Below are 24,132 nucleotides of genomic sequence, written 5' to 3'. Positions count from 1 at the left end.
GGCTTTTTGCGAATCACCCTTTCACCGAGCTGTTCCTGGTGCAAAGTGCGCTGGACTGTATAATAATGTACAATGACACATCAGCAGTCAGATGTTCTTGTAGCTCTCTGGAGGTGGTCTGTTTGTCTGTGACCATTCTAACCTGCCTTCAGCTGTGCCTTTTAGATATTTTTCTTGGCCTACCACATCTTTCCTTCATAAGGACTGTTTCTGTGGCCTTCCATTTCCTAACTAAATTTCTGACTGTGGAGACGGACAGTCCAAACCTTTGTTATAATTTCTTGTACTCTTCTAATTCATAATGATGAATTATCTTAGTTTCTAGGTCAGTAGATTAGAGGTTCCCATGATGCCACTCTCTAGGAGAGAATCAAGGACTAGTACAACTAGCAATTATGTTAAATAACCTTTTTCATGATTGTTGCATCTCTCTTTGTAGTTTAAGGTCTAATGAGCTAATCAAAGCAATTTTGTGCTGCAACCTGTTGGAATTAAATGACTACAGGTCTTCAAATTAATACAATTAAAAGGGTGCCCAAACATTTCCACATCCCATTTTGTATTTATTTGATTTCATACAACTTAATAATGCTACACTGAGAATTGTGGTCTGATGAACATCCCCTTGTCTACATTTCTCTAGTTAAACAAATGGTATATTGCTTGATCTTCTCTTATGAAGATAGAGCAAATTATCATGCAGCCTCAGAAGGGTGCCCAAACTTTTACGTAGCCCTGTAAATACAGAACATCATACATGTAAATTAACCTTGCCTGCTATGTCTGGCATTATAAAACCGAAACACATATCCTCAGCAGAGCAGTCTCTTTTGTACACTCACTTATTTCAAATGTGTCCTTTTCATACCTGTTGTAGTCATGCTTAATTTTCAAGTAGTTTTCCAGTTGTTCGATTAATAGGTGTTTTACTTACACAGCTGTGTTTGGTAAATAAACTACATGAAAATGCAGCAGTGAGCAAGCACAATTGTTGCTGACCCTTATAGTTTTTTTTCCCTGGAAAGTATGTTTCTGCTCTGTGAAAGTAGTTCACTACACTGACACAGGGTATTTATTAATATGTTTAGCTCGCTTAGTTGCATTTCACACAGCAAATCTTCAAACTAACTGGGAGTTGAAACAAAGTTGCATATCTTCCCCTGATTTGGAACAAATGAAACGGGCTGTGTGTGAAAGCATCTTATGGGTGATGGACAGCCTTCTTGTGAGGCCTGCAAGATTAAAAAAAAAAAATACTGAGCCCTGCTTTTTGGCACTTTAAGAAAATTTCTGCAAATATTTGGAGCCCTAGGGTCCCAATTTAAGGCAGCCCATCCGGCTAGGTGCATGAAACATCTTGTCTCACCGGCATGATGATCATCTTTTTCAGCGGTTGGAGGAATCTCCGTAAACTCTGTGTTTCAGTGGCGGCACCATTCTTTGAGGTGTGCAAACCTGGGACTGGCCAGATCTTTGTAAGAGAGTACAGCTTTTATTGGTCTGGTCGCACTGATGGCTGTCATACTTGGAGTGTAGATGTTACTGTGGCAGAACAGCTCCTTCCAGTGGTGTCTGATTTTGCTCCTTTCAATGAGCTTATTATGCGACTTGGATTAAGGCAATCTGGCTGCGTTGTCTCAGTGTGTCCTCCGACTGCAGTGAGTTATTTTCCAGTAAGGGAGACTTTTATTTACAATTTTGGTCTGTGGTTTATGGGTGCTCGTGAGGTGACTCTCCTCTGGTTATGGGAGATGTAGTGTGACCACTATGAAGAATGATTTGGTCCCCATGGGTCTGGCATCTGTGGTGAAAGTGGCTCCATGTTCCTTGCCTTTACAGAAGGTCAGTGGCAAGGATTGCTGTATCCTTGTCCCAGCCCCCTGTGCTGCATTGTTGGACTTTATACTCCAGTACTGGTGGGGTGTTGAAGGAGATTGATCACATCCTTGTGGGCAGATGCTGAAGGCTCCTACAGAACTACAAAAATGTCCAGTTTGTAAATTCTGACCGTAGACTTGTTGTTGCAACTTTGAAGATCCAGCTTAGGTTCAGTAGGCAACCACCTATTAGGATAGTGAGCCTGGAAATGATCATGCTCCAAGATCATGAGCTCGCATGCAGTTTGTGTTAGGAACTTGCAGATATGAGTTTGACTGCTGATCTTAATGTGATGTGGGAAACGTTCAGTGACAAGACCTTGAAGGTTGCTAAGGGTTGTGTTAACAGTGTTCCCAGAAGGAGGTGTTTCACTCTAGATATCATTGAGAGGAATCGCAGTGCACAGCTTGATGACATCTCTGGTCTGTTCCAAAAACTGAGAAGGATGGCTGTAAGCAAGTGACACACCTTCTATGATCTAGTGACCAGCGTCATGCTTACAAAGGAATCAAAGCATTGTGCACATCCAAATCTGTTCCTCAGAATCTAGGTCAGGACAAGTGATGGAATGGCCCTTATGGATGAAGCTACAATTGTGACCTGCTGGACTGGCTACTTTGAGCAGCTGTTTAAAGCTGATCATCTGGCTAAGGTATTGGACATCTCTGGGTCCATGGTTCTTGAGGCGGTTCCTCCAGTTAGCTGTAAACCACCAATCTCACTGAGATTGTACAGGTGGTGAACCAGCTGAAGGTAGATAATTCTGCCGGAATCTATGGTATCTGGGGTGAACTTCTCCAGGCTGATGGTAAGGCTGTCCTCCTGGCAGTGCAAGCAATCTTTGCTTCACTTTGGGAGATGGGCATCATCTCAGCTGACTGAAAAATGGTGCTTTTCATTCTTATCTGGAGAGGGAAGGGTGATCGATTGGACTGTGGCAACTACTGGGGAATAACACTGCTCACTGTGCCGGCTAAGGTCCTTGCTAGGGTCATCCTGAATAGGAGCCGTGATCTCTTTCTCACCTATTATTAACCAGAGCGGTCTGGTTTCATGCCTAATAAGTCTACCATTGTCCGCATCCTGGTACTGAGGGTTCTCATAGAGCGCAAATGCAAATATCGGCAGAGTTTCTTTGCAGTCTGTCAGTTTTTGTAATGCCTTCCATGTAGTTGATTAAGCTGGCATGTAGGACATCCTAAGACTTCATGGGATCTCCTCAAAGTTGCTGGATATCATAGACAGCCTCTACACTGGTACTGTGAGTGCTGTTCATAGTGGAGGCAGAACCTCTGTGTTTTTCCTTCTTGATTCTGGGGTTTGTCAGAGGTGTGTTATTGCTCCTACTCTGTTCAATGATTGCATGGACTAGGTTTTGGGCAGGGTCATCGAGTTCAGCGACTGTTATGCATCTTTTGGTGAAGAAAGATTCACTGAACTTGAATTGCTGATAATGCTGTGATGTTTGCGGCATCAATGGAGGCTCTGATTGAGGCTCTCAATAGACTTTGCGAGGAGTCTGAGTGCCTAGGCTTGTAAGTGTCTTGGATAAAAAAACGATTCTGGCCTTTAATGATCTCTAGGGCACAGCAGTCAGCAGTGTGTTTTGTCTGTGGAGAGAATATTGGCCTTGTCGAGAGGTTACTTATTTTGGCCACATGTATTTCTGTGGAGACTCTTCCTATGAAGTCAGTAGATGAATTGGGAGAGCATGGAGGAGGGCATATGAGGTCACTGGAGAGGTGTGTTGTGGGTTTTTTTTTGCTCCCAGTATCTTTGCAAAAGGATGAATGTACAAGTCTTCAAGAGTCCTGGTGCTTTCTGTTTTGCTATTTGGTTGTGAGACCCTCTGTACTGTGGCAAATAGATGAGTGCTTCTGATGAGTGGGACTGAACCATGTGTGTGCCTGGGGGGTTGCCAGCCAGGATCCCAAGTTGTTTTGTCATATGGTTAGTGTAGCGACCTGACCTGAGGGGTGTGTGTGAGTTTGTTTGTTTGCTTGTTTTGTTATGAGATTTTAATTTTTCTTGAGTTTCAAATTAGGCTCAGTCTATCTTTTCAATGTGTAATTTAAATGTTCTTTGTTGTAATGTGATTTTATAAATATCAATAAAATTGAATTAATGTACATATTTAACCCAGGTCCCTCAATTACATTCACATTGACACATGCATAACCCTTATTTTGTTTGTGCTATTTTATGTTTGCTTTTCTTTCACATTTTTGTGATTTTGTTTTTGTTTTAGACCTGAAGGGAAGGATTTTAGTGTCCATAGATTAGTTCTTGGAACACACACTTCAGATGAGCAGAACCATTTGGTCATTGCCAGTGTACAGTTGCCAAATGATGATGCCCAGTTTGATGCATCTCATTACGACAGTGAGAAAGGAGGTACAATTTAATTCCATTTATTAGAACTGTTTAAGTTTTGTTTTAACATTTAACATTGTTTTAACATTTTTAAAAATTAAGATTTCTAAATGAAATATAGTGTGCATAGAGTGATTGAGCCCTTGAGTGGTTGTGATTTCAGGCTTTATTTATTTTGCTTTAAGTCATTCACTGTGAACTCTCCAAAATACAACCTTGCACAGGCCTTCACTTTGGCCATTGTTGTACTGCAGCAAATATCAATGAACAGCCCAAAGTGAGAAGTTGAAGGGTCAGGGCAAGGATACTGTGGAGGGAAGCATTTCTGTCAGCCTGCATGGTATCGCCTCTAAATTCCCCTGAAGGTGTTGGAAGAAGCTGCTGAAGATAGGATGGCATGGTTGGCTCACCTTAGTATATTCTCCTTGTTGTTGGGATAAAAGGAGATAAAGAGATGATGAATTTTGTGTTCTAACAGTGTTATTTTTTTCTTAATAGAGTTTGGTGGGTTTGGCTCAGTCAGTGGAAAAATTGAAATAGAAATCAAGATAAATCATGAAGGAGAGGTTAACAGAGCTCGATATATGCCACAGAATCCTTGCATTATTGCCACAAAGACGCCAACCAGTGATGTGCTTGTGTTTGACTACACTAAGCATCCATCAAAGCCAGGTAATTTTTTTTTTGATCCTTACCCATGAGGATGAAAAATGGAGACTAAAGTAACAGCAGTAGGTTTGTTTCCATACTTAGAGATTCCTAAAATGTAAATAGAAAATTAAGTAACTTTACTTTTTTTAGATCCATCGGGAGAGTGTAATCCTGATCTGCGGCTCAGAGGTCATCAGAAGGAAGGTTATGGACTCTCATGGAACCCTAACCTAAGTGGTTGTTTACTGAGTGCATCAGATGATCATGTAAGGACCCTGACTGGGATAACTGTTCTTCATATATTCTGGATACTGACTTGATAGTGGAAATGCATGTTTATAGTCATTGTGTTAATTTAATTATTGAAAAATTCTCATATGAAAGTTTGTACAGTTATGGTATTCCTGTGCAGCTGACATAGAAGTCCAAGAAAATGTTCTGGGCATTGCCAAGGTAATGATGGCAGTGTGGAAGACCTATGCATTAGTTAGATTCACAAAATTACGACAGACAGGTTGGGGAGAATGTACTTATGCAGCACGTTACCTAACCCACCACACGATGAAACATAACAGTCATTTAAAAAGAACGTTTCGAGTCTAATTGTTTAAAGTTCTTAACATTTCCCAAACTCCATTTTATGAGAGTTTTGCAGGAAAAATGTTTTGTATTTTGCCATGCAGATATTAGTTAGGGATATCTAGGTTAGACAGCTAGTCTTCCCCTCTAAGTGAAGCCTCCTTTGCCATAAGAGCTTTGTGTACCCTCTGTGATTGCCAGTAGCGTCTATGCAGAGTACAGAATTTTTTGTCATGTTAAACCGCATAATCACATTTGTAAGTGCTTAAAACACTACTCTTAATTCTAACCTACCCAGGTGTTGACCAGTTGGTACTGTATGTAAGCAGTTATTTTTGTTTTTATTTTGTCTGTCATTTATGCCACAGCACAAATGTTTTTTGTGATTAGATGAACTGTTGCTAATCGTGAGAGGGAAAAATTCATCCTCCAGAAGAAATTACCTGTGCCTGTCCAAGACTCAGCCCTGCTCAGTTTTGTGACCTTTTATGAATAGTTTTGAACATGGTGTTCTGTCCAGTAGCAGGTTCAAGCCACCATTTTTCCCTGATTATCTCTGTTCAGGGAGATTACATTGATCTCTGTGTAGGACTAACTTTTATATATTGTAACAACACTGATCTTTTTTGGTCTCTTTCCTTGTAATTAGGAACTTACCAGACGTTACCTTTCTTTATGGTTGAAACGTGTTTTAGATTACTTACTTTAATTTTTTTTCTCCCAATGTTTTCTGTTGTTTGCAAGAAGTATTGGGTTCTTTTGTTGCATTATTTATTTTTGTTTCTCATTTATTTTTTTCCGTAGAGGTGTTTTTTTTAAATAAATCATTTTAGACATTGTTTTTCCTTATTCAGTGTGTTTGAGTCCTCTGTTACTACTTTTTGTTCCTTAGATTTTTCCACGCTTGTTTTTTCCATGTAAATCTCCTCTTTTGCCTTGGTTTTTGTGTGTTAATGACTAATTATATGCTTATAATGTCATTCGATTTCTTGACAAGTAGTATTTTTTCTGTCAGTATATCATTGTTGTTCTGTGACATTTTTAAGTCTTCTCTTTTGTCAGTATATATATTTGTTTGGTGATCTCTTTTTCTACGACCATGATTGTGCTATGGCTTTAGCATTCTTAACATTCCTACATGTGGCCAATTTAGAATCCTCAGTTAACAAAAAATGCAACCTTTGGGATGTAGGACATATAAACTATAAAAAAAGACCAGTTGGACACTGGATTTGAATTTAGATCACTTGATCAGCGATGCAGAAGCAGTTAGAATTAATTTCAAAATGTCTATAGGTGTACCTTTTTGGGGTATATATGTGCAAAGCTAACAAATTTGTCACCCACTTCCCTAATTATGAACTTGCATTTTGTTATTGCTTTGCCAGTTAAACTCGTGTTTGCATTTCTCACTGTTTTTACATTTTTGGTTTCAAGACAGTTTATTAAGATTGTTACCCACGTATTCCATGCATCAGTAATCATTTATATTCCTGTAAATGTTCTGTTATAGTGTCTGTTTGCTGTCTGACACATCTCACAGGGCCTTGTTCTTTCTCTAATCGCTGCATTTTTTGTGGTAAAAGATTTAAGTGATGGGTATCTTGGGTCCGCTTTAGTATACAAGAGCAAACACTGGTCATTCCTAATACAAACTTGTCATTATTTTCTCAGATTCATGTGTATTGTTTATGGTGCTGGGACACTTGTGCTTCAGTAGACCCTGTATTGAACTAGACGGCCTAAGAAAATAGCTGATAAATTAACATTTTTCTTCTATGCTTTTTAGACTATTTGTCTATGGGACATCAGTGCAGTGCCAAAAGAAGGCAAAGTGGTGGATGCAAAGACTATCTTCACCGGACACACAGCTGTTGTGGAGGATGTCTCCTGGCACTTGTTACATGAGTCCCTGTTTGGATCGGTGGCAGATGACCAAAAACTCATGATGTAAGTCAATGCTTGCTTTCAATCTCGAATTTAATTAAAAACTCCAAAAGTAAACTTGAGTGATTTACTTTAAGCTAACCTCATCAGATTACTTAGCTGGGACCATGGTCTTTTAAATTTGTATTTGGTTTTTTGTAAAAGAACAAACATGGATGATCATTATCTGACTTTGTGCTGTGTTTTGATTTAAAATATATTAATCTTGGCAAGTGCTCTCTGCTTTCAGCTGGGACACCAGATCCAATAACACTTCCAAACCCAGCCATGCGGTGGATGCTCACACAGCCGAAGTGAACTGTTTGTCCTTTAACCCATACAGTGAGTTCATTCTAGCCACCGGCTCTGCAGATAAGGTGAGTGAATGTTTATTATATTGTGAGATCTGACTTGCATGTGGTGTTTATTTCATTTTCCTTATAGAACTAGTAATATTTAACACCTTGAACTGGCAATCCCATGATCACTTTGAATATTTTATAATTGAATGTGTAATAGTAGGTGTTCAAAGTATTTTTTAGCTTTTTTTAATCATCTTTTTTGTATCTGTATTTATCATGTCTATTTCTATATATCTTTAGCTTTGAATGATTTTAAATATTTTACATAGTGCTCCCACATTACTTCACTACTTTCTTTTTTTAATGACCATTGAGTTTCATTGCTGTTTAGTCTGCTCTTCAATTTTGACAGACTGTTGCACTTTGGGATTTGCGAAACTTAAAGTTGAAGTTGCATTCCTTCGAGTCTCATAAAGATGAAATCTTCCAGGTATGCTTTACTGCTTCTTTTGTATTTTTATGACATGTTTTATAGATACCTGATTTCAAATGTATTCCATCCACATTAGCTAGTATTTAGTCTTAAAGGAAATGTAGTATATTTGGTGATGTGAGTTTGTGGAGTAGACCTGAATCCTCTTTCTTCGTCTCAGGTTCAGTGGTCACCTCACAATGAAACCATCTTAGCATCCAGTGGAACAGACCGGCGACTCAATGTGTGGGACTTGAGGTGAACTTTTTTTTCCCTCTTTTAATTCTGGAAGTTTCTCCTTTGTCTAATTAAATTAAAATTCAAAGTATGAGGAATCTCTGCCAAAGATCCAACATACTGCAACATAGTCCTGTGCTGTCATCACATTCTAAGATTAATAAGAAGTATTGGTTTTTAGAGTTGGAGTCCTGGAGGGCTACAAGAATTTGATATTTTTACTTTTAACAGTTTCTTAATTGCTGTGAGTTTTATTCAGATTTATTTCTTTTTTTTTTTTTAACCTAGTTCCAGTTATTATAAGGTGAGTGGTGTTCGGTCTCAGTGCTAAAATGTAGTATTGGCTATAGAAATTTTGCGGTTACCACTATTTTAAACTGTACTTTGCACTTAAATTGCATGCTGTTTTTGCCAAGAGCTGTTGGCATATGAAGGTTTGTACAGCGAAGGTGTGGAGTGAAATTAAAAAAAAAAAATTAAATCATAGATCTGTATTAATCGAGTGTACTAAAAAATTCGCATTGTTTTAGAGTTTTATTAATTTTAATTTATTAAGGCAGATCATTTACAAATGGCAAACTGTATTGGAGTTATTGTGGCTATTTGGGACCAGGACTGAGCAAACCCTCCTTAGAATATGAAGAGAAAAGGCCATATTTCACCAGGAGACTGAAAATCTTGAATGCAGATGAATCCTGAATGCTGGAGGTCTTTAGGAATATTCTTGAAAGCAGAGCTGAAGATGATACCTTAAAGAAAATAACAACTTTAGAAAAGCTCATCTTGAGAAATGACAGATTATCACAGTGTCACACATTCTGTTCACTCTCCTTCCATTTAGTATAAAGCTTGGCTCATACATGATCATAGTCGTAAGACACGTTAATTGATAACTTGATAACATGAAACAATTAAAAAAAAAAAAAAAAATTGTGTTAAATTAATCAGCTTTGAGTTGTTGGGGAATAATTTACTATTTTTGCCACATTTTTACTGTCATTTTATTCATATCATCATAATCAAATCAAAATAAATTCTATTTAACTGCTGGTTTTAAGGGAACTGGGCAAAAAATAAATAATAGTGGCCCCGCTAAACTGCCATATTGATTAGTGATATTTTAAACTCAACCTTTGAATGTGAGCTTTTGCTGATTATGAGCATTTCATCAGTGGTATAGTATAACAACCCTTTTTCATATTTCTGTAATCTCAAATGTATTTAAGTGGAAATGTGTAGGGGCTCACACCTTTGAACCTTTAAAATAGTGAATATTTATTACTTGTCTGTCATTTTTCTTTCTGTGAGCTGCTTCTTTAAAACATGCCAGTCTAGCAATTAGGGCAAAGCTTGTCAGTGTGAGTTTGCACAATGAATAATCTGTTATTAATGGGTGGAAGTAACCCTTAACATTTTCTTTTTGTGTCTCTCCTGGGATGAATCAATGTAGCATTTCCGCCCCCCCAAAACCAGAGCTTCCCTATGTCATGACTGTTTCCTTGTCTGTCACAGTGTTCACTGATACTACTTAACCTTGTTACTCTAAATCACATTTGGACTTAAGCCACTGATTTAATTGTTTTTAGTATGGGCTGTTAATATGAGTATCTTTATTACATATCATATTTTCTGTGTATTTTAGCTACCAGTCAGTGTATTTATTACGATTTTTTTTTCTTTGATCTTGCCTTATTTAGTAAAATTGGGGAGGAACAGTCACCTGAAGATGCTGAAGATGGACCTCCGGAGCTCCTGGTAAGTACGGTCAGGTCAGGTTGGGGTGCATGCACTGGTACAGCACGTTGCTGTACCCACCACATAACGAAACAGCTTGGGATCCTGGTTGGAAACTCTCCAGGCAGACATACGGTCCAGTCCCATCTTTCTCCTTGAATTGGCATTCTATTAACTTTTGATCATTTTATATGTATACTACAAAAAATTAAAGGAACACTTTTTAATTGGAGTATAGCATCAAGTCAGTGAAATTTCTGTGATATTGATCAGGTTATTTAAGGGGGTTGTTAATCAGTTTCAGATGCTTTGATGTCATTGAAATTAACAACCGATGCAGTAGAGGGGCAACAATGAGACGGCCCCCAAAACAGGAATGGTTTAACACTTTTCTGTTTTTTCACTAGTCTTGCATTTGGCTATGGTCAGTGACACTACTGGTAGCATGAGGCAATACCTGGACCCTACATAGGTTGCACAGGTAGTCCAACTTCTTCAGGATGGCACATCAATACATGCCATTGCCAGAAAGTTTGTTGTGCCTCTCGGCACAGTCTCATGGGCATGAAGGAGTTTACAGGAGATAGGCAGTTACTCTAGGAGAGCTGGACAGGGCGGTAGAAGGTCTTTAACCCATCTACAGGACTGGTATCTGCTCCTTTGGCCAATGGGGAACAGGATGAGCAATGCCAGAGCCCTACAAAATGAGCTCCAGCATGCCGCTGGTGTGAATGTCTCTGACCAAACAATCATAAACACACTGCATGAGGGTGGCCTGAGGGCCCGACGTGCTCAATGATGCCGGGCAGTAAACACAGGGCCCACTACAGGACAAATGGCATTTGCCATAGAATACCAGAATTGGCAGGTCCACCACTGGCATCCTGTGCTTTTCACAGATGAGAGCAGGTTCACCCTGAGCACATGTGATAGACGTGAAAGGGTCTGGAGGAATTGTGGAGAATGTTATGCTGCCCGTGACATCGTTCAACATGACCAGTTTGGTGGGGGGTCAGTTATGGTCTGGGGAGGCATATTCATGGAGGGATGCACAGACCTCTACATGCTGGACATCATCACTTTGACTGCCATTAGGTATCACAATGAAATCCTTGGACCCATTGTCCGACCCTATGCTGGAAGGAATTGACACCATTGACTGGCCCCCATGCTCACCTGACCTAAATTTAATAGGACACCTCAGAGACATTGTTTCGGTCCATCCGATGCCACCAGGTCCAGGAGCTCCGTGTTACCCTGGACCAGATCTAGGAGGAGAATCCCCTAGGACATCGTCTGTCATCTCATTGGGCGCATGACCCGACATTGTCAGGCATGCATACAAGCACGTGGGGGCCCTACAAATTACTGAGTAAGATTTTGAGTTGCTGCAATGAAATTTCAGCAAAATGGACTAGCCTCCTGCATCATTTTTTCACTTATTTTTGGGGCGTCTTTGAATTCAGCCCTCTGTAGGTTGATAATTTATTTCTATCCAATGATGTGGCATCCTTTCGTTCCTAACACATTACCCAGTCCATATCAATATAGATATCCAGCATGATTTTTTTTCCCCATTGAGATCTGTGTTTTCAAGGTGTATTTTTTTTATTTGAGCAGTTTATAAATAAATGAAGGGATCACAATGTTGAAAACAATTAAATGTGTATTGTTTGCTACTTGTAGTTTATCCATGGTGGGCATACTGCTAAGATATCAGACTTCTCCTGGAACCCCAATGAACCCTGGGTAATTTGCTCTGTATCAGAGGACAACATAATGCAAGTATGGCAAATGGTAAGACCTTTCTTTTAACCACACCCTTTAGTTATATGTCTAACAAATTTGAAATTTGACAGAAGTGATAATGGAAGTAAAATAACAGTTGCTTTGATGAACATTTAGTTCTGTACTGATTTGAATGTTGTCGTCGTCTTTCAGCTGATCCCGTTAGGCGTTGCCACAGTCATCTTCCATATCTTTCTGTCCTCTGCATCTTGTTCTGTTACACCCATCACCTGCATGTCCTCTCTCACCACATCTATAAACCTTCTCTTAGGCCTTCCTCTTTTTCTCTTCCCTGGCAGCTCTATCCTTAGCATCCTTCTCCCAATATACTCGGCATCTCTCCTCTGCACATGACAAAACCAATGCAATCTCACCTCTTTAAATTTGTCTCCCAACCGTCCAACTTGAGCTTACCCTCTGATGTACTTATTTCTAATCCTTTTCATCCTTGTCACACTCAGTGCAAATCTTAGTATCTTTAACTCTGCTACCTCCATCTCTGTCTCCTGCTTTCTGGTCAGTGCCACCGTCTCCAACCCATATAACATAGCTAGCCTCATCATCCTATAGACCTTCCCTTTCACTCTTGCTTATACCCGTCTGTCACAGATTACTCCTGACACTCTTCTTCACCCATTCCCCCCTGCCTGCACTCTTTTTCACCTCTCTTCCACAATCCCCGTTACTCTGTACTGTTGTTCCCAAGTATTTAAACTCCTCTACCTTCGCCAACTCTACTTCTTGCATCCTTACCATTCCACTGACCTCCCCCTCACACAAATGTATTCTGTCTTGTTCCTACTGACCCTCATTCATCTCCTTTCTAGAGCATATCTCCACCTCTCCAGGGTCTCCTCAACCTGCTCCCTACTATCGCTACAGATCACAGTGTGATCAGCAAACCTAATAGTCCACAGGGACTCCTGTCTAATCTCGTCTGTCAACCTGTCCATCACCATTGCAAATAAGAAAGGGCTCAGAACCGATCCCTGATGTAATCCCACCTCCACCTTGAATTTATCCGTCACTCCTACCACAGACCTCACCACGGTCACACTTCCCTCGTACATATCCTGTACAACTCTTACGTACTTCTCTTCCACTCCCAACTTCCTCATACAATACCACAACTCCTCCTTGAGGCACCCGTCATATGCTTTCTCCAGGTCCACAAAGACGCAATGCAACTCCTTCTGGCCTTCTCCATCAACGTTCTCCGAGCAAACATCGTATCTGTGGTGCTCTTTCTTGGCATGAAACCATACTGCTGCTCACTAATCACCTCACTTCATAACCTAGCTTCCACTACTCTTTCCCATAACTTCATGCTGTGGCTCATCAATTTTATCCCCCTGTAGTTACTGCAGTCCTGCACATCCCCCTTATTCTTAAATATTGGCACCAGTACACTTCTCCACTCCTCAGGCATCCTCTCACTTTCCAAGGTTTCTTTAAACAATCTGGTAAAAAACTTCACTGCCATCTCTCCTAAGTACCTCCATGCTTCTACAGGTATGTCATCTGGACCAACGGCCTTTCAGTTTTTCATCCTCTTCATAGTTGTCCTTACTTCCTCCTTGCTAATCCGTTGACTTCCTGATTCGCTATCTCCACATCATCCAACCTTCTCTCTCATTCACTTCATTCATCAGCCTCTCAAAGTATTCTTTCTATCTGCTCAACACACTTTCCGCGTTTGTGAGTATGTTTCCATCTTTACCCTTTATCACCCTAACCTGCTGCACATCTTTCCCAGCTCGGTCCCTCTGTCTAGCCAATCGGTACAGGTCCTTTTCTCCCTCATGAGTTGTATGAGAGGTTGGACACTAATCGTATGCCTTTTCTTTAGCCTTTGCCACCTCTCTCTTCACCTTGTGCCTTATCTCCTTGTACATTTGTATACTTTCTGCATCTCTCTGACTGTCCCATTTCTTATTTGCCATCATCTTCCTCTGTAAACTTTTCTGTACTTCCCCATTCCACCACCAGTTTTTTTTCCTCCTTCCTCTGTCTGATTTGAATGTAAAGTATACCTCCATATTTTGAAATTTGTGTCAGCCTCTGTAAAGCTGTTCTAAATGGGGAAAATGTAAGTCAGAATTGTTAGTTATTGGTTAAAAACAAGACTGACCTTTAATTTTATTATGTATGTATGATGAAGTACATCAATATCCATATTATCAAAAAGCACTTTTCTGTCTGGCTGTTTCAGCTTGTTCAATCATTTGTGTTCATACTGAAGTTATTTTAACAACAGAGAAAAGAGTGTTGCGCTGAATTCATAAATTATGTGACTCCTTTGTTAATTTATTTTTGTATTATCTTTTTTCCTCAAATCAAAAAATGTTGCTGGTTATTGTACCTCTCACCAAGGTTTAGATTGGTCAGTAGTACTTCTTTGTACTGGCTAATGTCTTTTCCATTTTGTATGATGCTTAAGATGCCCTTGCCGTCTTTCTCCACCCCACTTTGGGCTAGATTGCATTAGATTAACATAATAGCAACCAAAATCAATAAAATTCCTCTATGTCCTCTCCAAGCCTGGCTAAATAGTTGTTGGGTATTTTGTTTATTGTTGGACAACTATCTGCTTTCTCTACTTGCTCCTCAGGTTTTTTTTTTCCCTACCTTAGATTTCATGCATCTCTGGCAGGTAATGGCCATTTTAATGTTTCCGGGAGTCATCCATATAGAGTAGTGCAGCCAGTCTTGTAGCAAATTGTGACAATACCGGATGTACTTCATTCCTGTGCACCGATGTTTCCTTTAACAGTCATGCACCCAGGAGAGCAAAAGGTGCGCCATACATAATTTTCATTTAGTGATTTTTTGAGAACGTAGTTTGGCCTCCCTGTCTGTCTTGTTGTCCAAATTCATTCTTTGTTTTACTAAAAATAAATCCTGCCCTGACAACTACCCCATTGCAGCAGCAGTTTTTTTTGTTTTTTTTTTCTTTCTTTTCAGTACAGTTATTCCTTGACAATCTCTTACACCAGGATCCCAGTTCATGAGTTCTTGTTATATTTGTTCATGTCATTCCTTCACACATCTGAAAAGATTTTCTTTTTCCTTTTCCATAGTGGGTAATCTATCAGTGACAATTTACTGTAATTTATAAAATAGCTTACTTCTGAAACAGCCTGATCAATGTCTGTCTTTACTCTTTAGCACTATAATTACCAGAGCCTACGAAAAAACTCATAATTCCGTCCCACCTTAAACTGCTTCTTAAATCCCTTCACACCTCTCCGCCAGCGTCCTTTGTCTTCTAAATGTGCTGATAAAGAGAAGCTTGGAGCAGCCGGCTATTCCATCCCCCCACCAATTTAGAACGTGCACGAACTTCAGCTTGATTGAGTATCTGGGAGTGAAGTGGAGTTTTTTAGAGTGGAAATAATAGATCGTTATTTGGAACACACGCATTTCATGTCTGTTCCTTTTCTACAGTAATCTGTGTCAACACATTGTTAAACCAGAAACGTTTTTTATATTCTAATAGTAGATGACAAAATGTAGGCATAAACTATATAGTGTATGAAGCCTGAAGTCCAAATAGCAAAGAAACATTTTCACAAGAATAACACAATTGCGCTTTTATTCAAAAATATAACTGCAGAAACAAAAAGCCGCCTTAACATGCGACATTGACAGCAGTTTACTGTAACTGCCTCCGTGGTTCAATAGACTCAGCCCCCGCTTGGGATTCAAGAGGCTACAAGTTTGATTCTGCGCCCGTCCGTTTTGAGAAGTAAACTGCTCTTAGTCTTACTATTTTAGAATAAAAGCATACATTTCATTTCAGTCTGTAACAGCCGGTGCAATTTATGATCCTTGTAAAGGTTAGCTTTTTTTTTTTTTAAATTCACTTTTCATTCTCTGTCACGTTCAGAATCAATCCATACAACCCCATCTGACACGGCTGTTTTCACTAAAGACGCGCTGTAGCTCTGCAGTGTACCACGATGCATACTCACGCCCCCCCACCCCCCAGGGTTCTGAAACACAAACGCTGGCGAAGCTGCCTTCTTTGTATCTCACCGTCACTTGCTTTTCTTTTTTTTTAGTTTTGAGTGTTCCTGCCAGTCCCCGCATGTTGCTGTATGCTGTTTCTTTTGTACTCCAGTACATGCAGAGGAAAGAATGGTAAAAAGCAGTAACTTCGGCGCTATATGCAATCATCAGACACTCCCCATCTGCCCGTGTCGTTCAAACACAGGAACATATATTGGTGCAAAAGTATAACAAAAGTGCACTTTTATTCAAGTGCACTTTTCCCATCGCCTTTTCCTGTAAGAAGCATTGTACACACTTCTCTATATGCTGTGGTTTCTTTTACACACCTGAAAGAAAGAGACAATACATGTGAAAATATCCAGCATACAGCAACATGCTGGGACTGGCAGGAACACTCAATAAAACTGAATAAAAAGAAAATCAAGTGACGGTGAGATGCGAAGAAGGCAGCTTCGCCAGCATCTGTGTGTCAGAACCGGGGGGGCGTCAGTATGCATCTTGGTACAACGCAGAGCTATAGCGCGTCTGTATTCTCAAGAAGCAATGTACACACTTCTCTGTATGCTGTGGTTTCTATTACTCACCTGAAAGAAAGAGACAATATATGTGAAAATATATTCGCACTAATGCAATATTATTTGAAAACGAACAGCGTCAGATTGGGTGTGAATTTATGCAGGAACTGGAAATTCTCTGATGCAGGACCTTCCCCAGGGAAGAAAGTACAGTGTCAGGTGCTCATTCAGTGTAATAGAAACCATAGCACAGAGAGGTGTGTGCACGGCAACAAGTACACGTGTCGTAAATGTAGGAAGGACGGTCCTTGGATGTGTGGGAACTGTTAATATTTGAATGTGATTATTTTATATAGCACAGAATGAAAATCAGCACTTCTTAGCATTGCACCATGCAAGCTGTCGTATCAATCGCCTACTGTCACTTGCTTTCTTTTTTCTTCGGTTATACAGGTAGTCTTGAATAAAAGTGCACTTGTTTTGTTTGCGAAATGAAGTGTCTTTGTGCACTTTTCGTGGCATTACACGTGTATTTTTTGAGCATGCCCGTTTGAACAGTATAAAAAGTATTGAAAAGTATAACAAAACAACGGGCAGATGAGGGGTGTCTGATAATTGCATATAGCGCCGAACTTACTGCTCTTTACCATTCTCTCCTCTGGAGTACAAAAGAAAGAGAATACAGACGTGCTATAGCTCTGCGTTGTACCACGATGCATACTAACGCACCCCCCAAAAGGGTTCTGACACACAGACGCTGGCGAAGCTGCCTTCTTCGTATCTCACCGTCACTTGATTTTCTTTTAATTCAGTTTTATTGAGTGTTCCAGCCAGTCCCCGCATGTTGCTGTATGCTGGATATTTTCACATGTATTGTCTCTTTCTTTCAGGTGTGTAATAGAAACCACAGCATATAGAGAAGTGTGTACATTGCTTCATACAGGAAAAGGCGATGGAAAAAGTGCACTTGAATAAAAGTGCACTTTTGTTATACTTTTACACCAATATATGTTCCTGTGTTTGAACGACACGGGCAGATAGGGAGTGTCTGATGATTGCATATAGCGCCGAAGTTACTGGTCTTTACCATTCTTTCCTCTGCATGTCCTGGAGTACAAAAGAAACAGCATACAGCAACATGCGGGGACTGGCAGGAACACTCAATAAAACTAAAAAAAAAAAAGAAAAGCAAGTGACGATGAGAGACGAAGAAGGCAGCTTCGCCAGCGTTTGTGTTTCAGAACCCTACGGGGGGCGCTAGTATGCATCGTGGTACACTGCAGAGCTATAGCGCGTCTTTAGTGAAAACAGCCGTGTCAGATGGGGTTGTATGGATTGATTCTGAACGCGACTGAGAGAATGAAAAGTGAATAAAAAAAAAGCTAACCTTTACAAGGATCATAAATTGCACCGGCTGTTACATACTGAAATGAAATGTATGCTTTTATTCTAAAATAGTAAGACTAAGAGCAGTTTACTTCTCAAAACAGAGGGGTACAGGATCGAACTCGTGACCTCTTGATTCCCAAGCGGGGGCTGAGTCTATTGAACCACAAAAAACATTTACAATAAACTGCTGTCAATGTCACGTGTTAAGGCGGCTTTTTGTTTCTGCAGTTATATTTTTGAATAAAAGCGCAATTGTGTTATTCTTGTGAAAATGTTTCTTTGCTATTTGGACTTCAGGCTTCATACACTATATAGTTTATGCCTACATTTTGTCATCTACTATTAGAATATAAAAAACGTTTCTGTTTTAACAATGTGTTGACACAGATTACTGTAGAAACGGAACAGACATGAAATGCGTGTGTTCCAAATAACGATCTATTATTTCCACTCTAAAACTCCACTTCACTCCCAGATACTCAATCAAGCTGAAGTTCGTGCACGTTCTAAATTGGTGGGGGGATAGAATAGCCGGCTGCTCCAAGCTTCTCTTTATCAGCACATTTAGAAGACAAAGGACGCTGGCGGAGAGGTGTGAAGGGATTTAAGAAGCAGTTTAAGGTGGGACGGAATTACGAGTTTTTTCGTAGGCTCTGGTAATTCTAGTGTTAAGTAATTAGTCATTATCTGCTAATGTTCTCTTCAAAATTCATTTTTCTTTTTGAAGGCTGAAAATATATACAATGATGAGGACCCTGAAGGTGGTACAGATCCTGAAGTACAGGGATGAACAGCTTCCCAGTTAAGACCTGAAAGTCTGACCTTGTTAGCCTGTTTCTTCATTAGGTTTTAAGTATCATTTTGTTTTTCAGTTCAGACCATGTGCTAATTTAACTTTGGTGTTAGTTTTTTAATTTTATTATTATTATTTTTTTAATAATAAGCTGACTTAAAGCCTTGTAAGGCCCTGCCTGTCAAATCCGTAGAAGGAAGGCTACCTCTGCAGTTGAGGTAACCTTCACTTATAACTGTATAGCCACCACGAGGCAGTGTAAACAGAAACTCTGATATTCCAGTTTGTACAACTTTTTTCCCCTTATTTTTTTCACTGCTTTGATCAGTTTCTCTTGGCATCTAAAGTTTGACAACTTTTTTGGGTAATTTATAAATTCAATTATGGCAGAACACTGCTTTAAGACACTTGGGTTTTTTTACATTCGCCAAAAGGCTTTCATTGTTTGATGCAAATGTGAAACAAAGGTTTTTATGTTGACCTTTATATTCTTAGTGAGAAGTGTTTTAGTATTTCTCTATTTCCAGTACAATTACAAGATTGAATTAAAGTACAGAGAATCTCAGACTGTCTGCTGGTATTGGCATTGCAGAATTATTTCTTCATTCTATTTAAATTTTGTGCTGCTTGACTTCTGTACTTGAAGCACTTGAAATCTGTATCTTGCTGTTTTCAGCAAAATGTATTTCCTTTTTCTTGTATCTTAATGTTATGTACCAATTTGTTGCAAACCTTTCTGCTGTTCCTTATGTTAGTAAGTGTATAAAATGCACCCAAATAAAACATTTTTTCTATAATGTGTTTTCAGTATTTCTATATAATATACTTCCAGTGGGTTGCACATTGTTAGAGTAAAGCTCATTGTTATAGAAATATTCTGTTTAAGAAGCATATTCTTTAGTGTTCATTTAATTTTCCATAATGTCGGGTACAGTAACACTGCCAGGCTGTAACATGTCTTAACCCACTGGATGCTGAAGTGTTATGTGATGAACTGCATTTGCATCAAATTTTTATATTAGTCATTAATCTTAATTATCACCCCTGCTATTGTGAACATTAAGATTTGGATTCTTCTACTTCTGCTATGAATATTTGCATTTTTACAACTATTTCATTTGGATAAATTTTTGTGAACTCTATTGTGATTTGCATAAAAGTCTGGCTTGTTTAGGTAGATGTGAAGACACCAGTCCCTCTCTAGCGTGGACCACAACAACCATACAATGATCCTTTGGAATGGGTGGTCTCTGTGCAATACCAACTGAACCCTGGAACTTCAGGTATGAATGTGATCTGACACAGGACCGATGTACCTACATGAGATACTGGTCATCTTGGGTGAAATTTGTATGTGGTGTAGTGGTCCCACTAAGTGTCTCTTGTCCGTAAAAGGGAATCTCATTCACAGTGCGTTGTGTCAAAGGTTAACATGGAGCATTAAAAACAATAAAAAGTTGCAAGTAAAAATGCACATCGGCACATGTCTGATCGTGCATGTACAACAGTTAATTTACTTGTGATCAGGTCATTTACAATGCCTTCAGAGGTGGTAAGAAACAAATGTTAGTGTCCTGTGAGACCTATTGAGCAAACTCCTTAATTGATTTGATGGCTCCTGGAAAGTTAATATGGAACATTGTACATTTAAATGAAACATGCCTACTACGTCGATCCTAATAAAAGCACATGCTCTCAGCAGGGAGCTTCCTTTGTTACATTCACTTATTTCAAAAGTGTTAGTACCATGCATAGCAGCACACAATTTTCACATAATTTTCCAGTTGTTTGGTAATAGGCGTTTTGCTCACACAAATGTGTTTAGTTAATAAACCAAGTAATTAGGGAAAATGCAGCAGTGTGCAAGCATGTTTGTTGCCGACCCTTCATGATAGATTTTTTTTTTCTTCTTTCCCTGGAAAAAATATTTGGCCCAATGAAAGAAGTTCACAACACGGCCACAGGGTGTTTGTTAATATGTCTAGTTCACTTGAAAGTTTGTAGAACTAACTGGAAATTGAAACAAAGCAACGAATCATCCTCTGACTTGGAACAAATTAAATGGACAGAATGTAAAAACAACTTATTAGTGCTGGACAGCTTTCTTGTGAGGCATGCACGATTTGAAATAAAAATTGTGGTGGCTGCTTGGTTTAGTGCTTTGTGAATATTTGGAGCCCAACAATTTTTATGTACAATGGGGATGTGGAATGCCAGTCGACAATGGACAATGTCATTCACCATCATATTGTAGCAATCTGTCTAAAAAGAGTTTGAGTATTTATCAAGGAAAAAAAATTACATTGCCACCAAACAATATAGAAAAACATTTAAATTGCAAGAAGTATAAGCTGTTCTTAATCCCATGGCTCCATGAAAGCCATCAGTCCTTATTTAACAAAAAATAAAAAGGCGGATAACAGATATGGTTGCATTTGGTCAAGGAATTCCCTATGGGACAAAACTAAATCGATTCTCCCATTTTTCTGTTTTACACGTGAGGTAAAAATGAAATACAAATGACTGGAATATTTTTTTCATTGCACCTCATTATTCAGGCACTGTGTGTCTAGTCATTAGCCAAATATGGGTCAGACTGCGTGAAGCTACTAATTGGCTACATTAACTAAAATAAGCATTGGTTATCTGTAAATGGCTGTTTAAGGCACTTTTTAAATGTTTGATTTGTTACGATAACCAAAAAAAAATATTGAATGTATCAGTCATTTTCCATAATAAGAAAAGGAAGCCAAACATTTGATTGCTATGATGGATGCATAACAATCTACTATAGTAAAACACTGAGGTCTGTGTTCAGTTCTTCTGAGCAATCTGATTGGTCAGTTTAGCTTTGGTGATGCAACAAAGGAGGATGTGTGAGATGCAGGAGGAGGAGTAAAGGCGTATGAGGCCTGCTGAGATAGCCATCTTCAAAGATGGCAAGTATAAAACTGAACAGGAAATGAGAAACGTGTCTTGGGGGTAAAAAAATAGTCAGAGAAGCAGGCTTTACGGGAACATTCTTGAGAGAGAGCGCTGGTTAGGAGACTTAAAGACATGCAAATGCAGGGGAAAGGCACTGAAAGTACAAGTAAGGCACGCAATAGCAAATATTTTATTTTTTAAATTCTATTACTGTCTTCAACAGGTACCATGGCTTGTTCTGATACAAAACAGAAGTAACTTTTCAGTTAAAGAGCGACTTTCAGGGTATTTGTGTGTGTGTGGTCTTCAAACAAAACATCAAAATGCACAATAAAACAAGATCAAACTGTTTCATGGAATATACTGAAAATCAAAAGCACTTTTTATTTCTATCTTCTAATTTCTTGATAAATTGGAAAAATCCATAAAAATAAAGAAGAATAAAAATGTGAAAATGCAGTGATATCTGTAAGGGCAGTTTATAGTAAACACTTGTAGACGCTTAGAAGTGTTTACATTTGAATTTTCTTAAGAGATTTTGTTTTATCCCACATATGCCCCATGCTGATATTTATCTTAAATTGACATTGCTCGATTACAAAGTCAAAAGAGATTTTTTGACTGAGCATAATTTATTTCTTCTGCATTGCAAAGCAGTGACTCTTTAGATAGCTGCTATTTCGCACCATTCCATTGTCGGTTAAACCTGACTAATTTATCTAATGTTACACTAATTCAAACCTATGTTGTTCAAAGTGTATGGCATGATATTAAATAAAATGACCATCTAAACATAGCAGTCAAACGGTCTTAAGATTTGAGGGGGAAAAAAAAAAATTTTAATCTTGATTTACCTGGGCAGGCAATTGTAAATTATGCTGCTTCCCTGCTGCTTACAAAGGAATAATTAAAAACTTCAGGATTTTTTCCCTTTAACAAGTTTTCTATAAGCATCAGTGTAGCACCTGTTTAAAAACAAAGAAGAAACATACTAGTACATTTTTATTATTAAATTAGGCAGAGTTTGAACATTTTTGTTCATTGTTATTTTTTGCAGAAACAATATTAAAAGGAATTTATTGAAGTCAGCTAATTATACTGCATTTTAATAATGTTTCATTTTGTTAGTTTACATTCAATTATACAGTGCATCCGGAAAGTATTCACAGCGCATCACTTTTTCCACATTTTATGTTACAGCCTTATTCCCAAATGGATTAAATTCATTTTTTTTCTCAGAATTCTACACACAACACCCCATAATGACAACGTGAAAAACGTTTACTTGAGATTTTGCAAATTTATTAAAAAAAAAAAAATTGAGAAAGCACATGTACATAAGTATTCACAGCCCTTGCCATGAAGCTCAAAATTGAGCTCAGGTGTATCCTGTTTCCCCTGATCATCCTTGATGTTTCTGCAGCTTAACTGGAGTCCACCTGTGGTAAATTCAGTTGATTGGACATGATTTGGAAAGGCACACACCTATCTATATAAGGTCCCACAGTTGACAGTTCATGTCAGAGCACAAACCAAGCATGAAGTCAAAGGAATTGTCTGTAGACCTCCGAGACAGGACTGTCTCGAGGCACAAATCTGGGGAAGGTTACAGAAAAATTTCTGCTGCTTTGAAGGTCCCAATGAGCACAGTGGCCTCCATCATCCATAAGTGGAAGAAGTTTGAAACCCCCAGGACTCTTCCTAGAGCTGGCCGGCCATCTAAACTGAGCGATCGGGGGAGAAGGGCCTTAGTCAGGGAGGTGACCAAGAACCCGATGGTCATTCTGTCATAGCTCCAGAGGTCCTCTGTGGAGGGAGGAGAACCTTACAGAAGGGCAACCATCTCTACAGCAATCCACCAATCAGGCCTCTATGGTAGAGTGCCCAGACGGAAGCCACTCCTTAGTAAAAGGCACATGGCAGCCCGTGGTGTTTGCCAAAAGGCACCTGAAGGACTCTCGGACCATGAGAAACAAAATTTTCTGGTCTGATGAGACAAAGATTGAACTCTTTGGTGTGAATGCAAGGCGTCAGGTTTGGAGGAAACCAGGCACCGCTCATCACCAGGCCAATACCATTCCTACAGTGAAGCATGGTGGTGGCAGCATCATATTGTGGGGATGTTTTTCAGCAAGTGGAACTGGGAAACTAGTCAGGATAAAGGGAAAGATGACCGCAGCAATGTACAGAGACATCCTGGATGAAAACCTGCTCCAGAGCGCTCTTGACCTGAGACTGGGGCGACGGTTCATCTTTCAGCAGGACAACGACCCTAAGGAGACAGCCAAGATATCAAAGGAGTGGCTTCAGGACAACTCTGTGAATGTCCTTGAGTGGCCCAGCCCGAGAACAGACTTGAATCCAATTGAGCATCCCTGGAGAGATCTTAAAATGGCTGTGCACCGACACTTCCCATCCAACCTGATGGAGCTTGAGAGGTGCTGCAAAGAGGAATGGGTGAAACTGGCCAAGGATAGTGTGCCAAGCTTGTGGCATCATATTCAAAAAGACTTGAGGCTGTAATTGCTGCCAAAGGTGTATCAACAAAGTATTGAG

The 24,132-nt window shown here is 39.3% G+C and overlaps 2 protein-coding genes across 5 annotated transcripts in view; one reads left to right on the top strand and one right to left on the bottom strand.

The window, feature by feature from the left end:
• Positions 1-19,448, top strand: part of rbbp4 (retinoblastoma binding protein 4) — a 30,840-nt gene extending 11,392 nt beyond the window's left edge. Inside the window, exons 3-12 of the mRNA XM_039740884.1 lie at positions 4,127-4,272; positions 4,750-4,923; positions 5,053-5,168; positions 7,271-7,431; positions 7,658-7,784; positions 8,122-8,199; positions 8,363-8,439; positions 10,116-10,173; positions 11,839-11,949; positions 18,586-19,448. Of these exons, the coding sequence (XP_039596818.1) occupies positions 4,127-4,272; positions 4,750-4,923; positions 5,053-5,168; positions 7,271-7,431; positions 7,658-7,784; positions 8,122-8,199; positions 8,363-8,439; positions 10,116-10,173; positions 11,839-11,949; positions 18,586-18,648 (1,111 nt within the window). The 3' untranslated portion in view covers positions 18,649-19,448. The remainder of the gene's footprint in view (positions 1-4,126; positions 4,273-4,749; positions 4,924-5,052; positions 5,169-7,270; positions 7,432-7,657; positions 7,785-8,121; positions 8,200-8,362; positions 8,440-10,115; positions 10,174-11,838; positions 11,950-18,585) is intronic.
• sync (syncoilin, intermediate filament protein) overlaps positions 8,951-24,132 on the bottom strand; it is a 28,905-nt gene continuing 13,723 nt past the window's right edge. For 2 of the 4 annotated variants that reach the window (XM_039740888.1, XM_039740886.1), the window contains exon 4: positions 8,951-9,167. Coding sequence is in view for 2 of the 4 variants with exons in the window: in XM_039740886.1 (XP_039596820.1) it covers positions 9,131-9,167 (37 nt within the window). In the remaining 2 variants the exon portion in view is untranslated. Of the gene's footprint in view, positions 9,168-22,430; positions 22,542-24,132 lie in introns of those variants that run through there. The other 2 variants (XM_039740885.1, XM_039740889.1) reach the window with 2 other exon arrangements.

Source organism: Polypterus senegalus, chromosome 17 (genome assembly GCF_016835505.1).
Source record: "Polypterus senegalus isolate Bchr_013 chromosome 17, ASM1683550v1, whole genome shotgun sequence".
In the NCBI taxonomy this organism is placed as follows: Eukaryota; Metazoa; Chordata; class Cladistia; order Polypteriformes; family Polypteridae; genus Polypterus; species Polypterus senegalus.
Note: the sequence above shows the minus strand (reverse complement) of the source record. Positions and strands in the feature narration are given on the sequence as shown.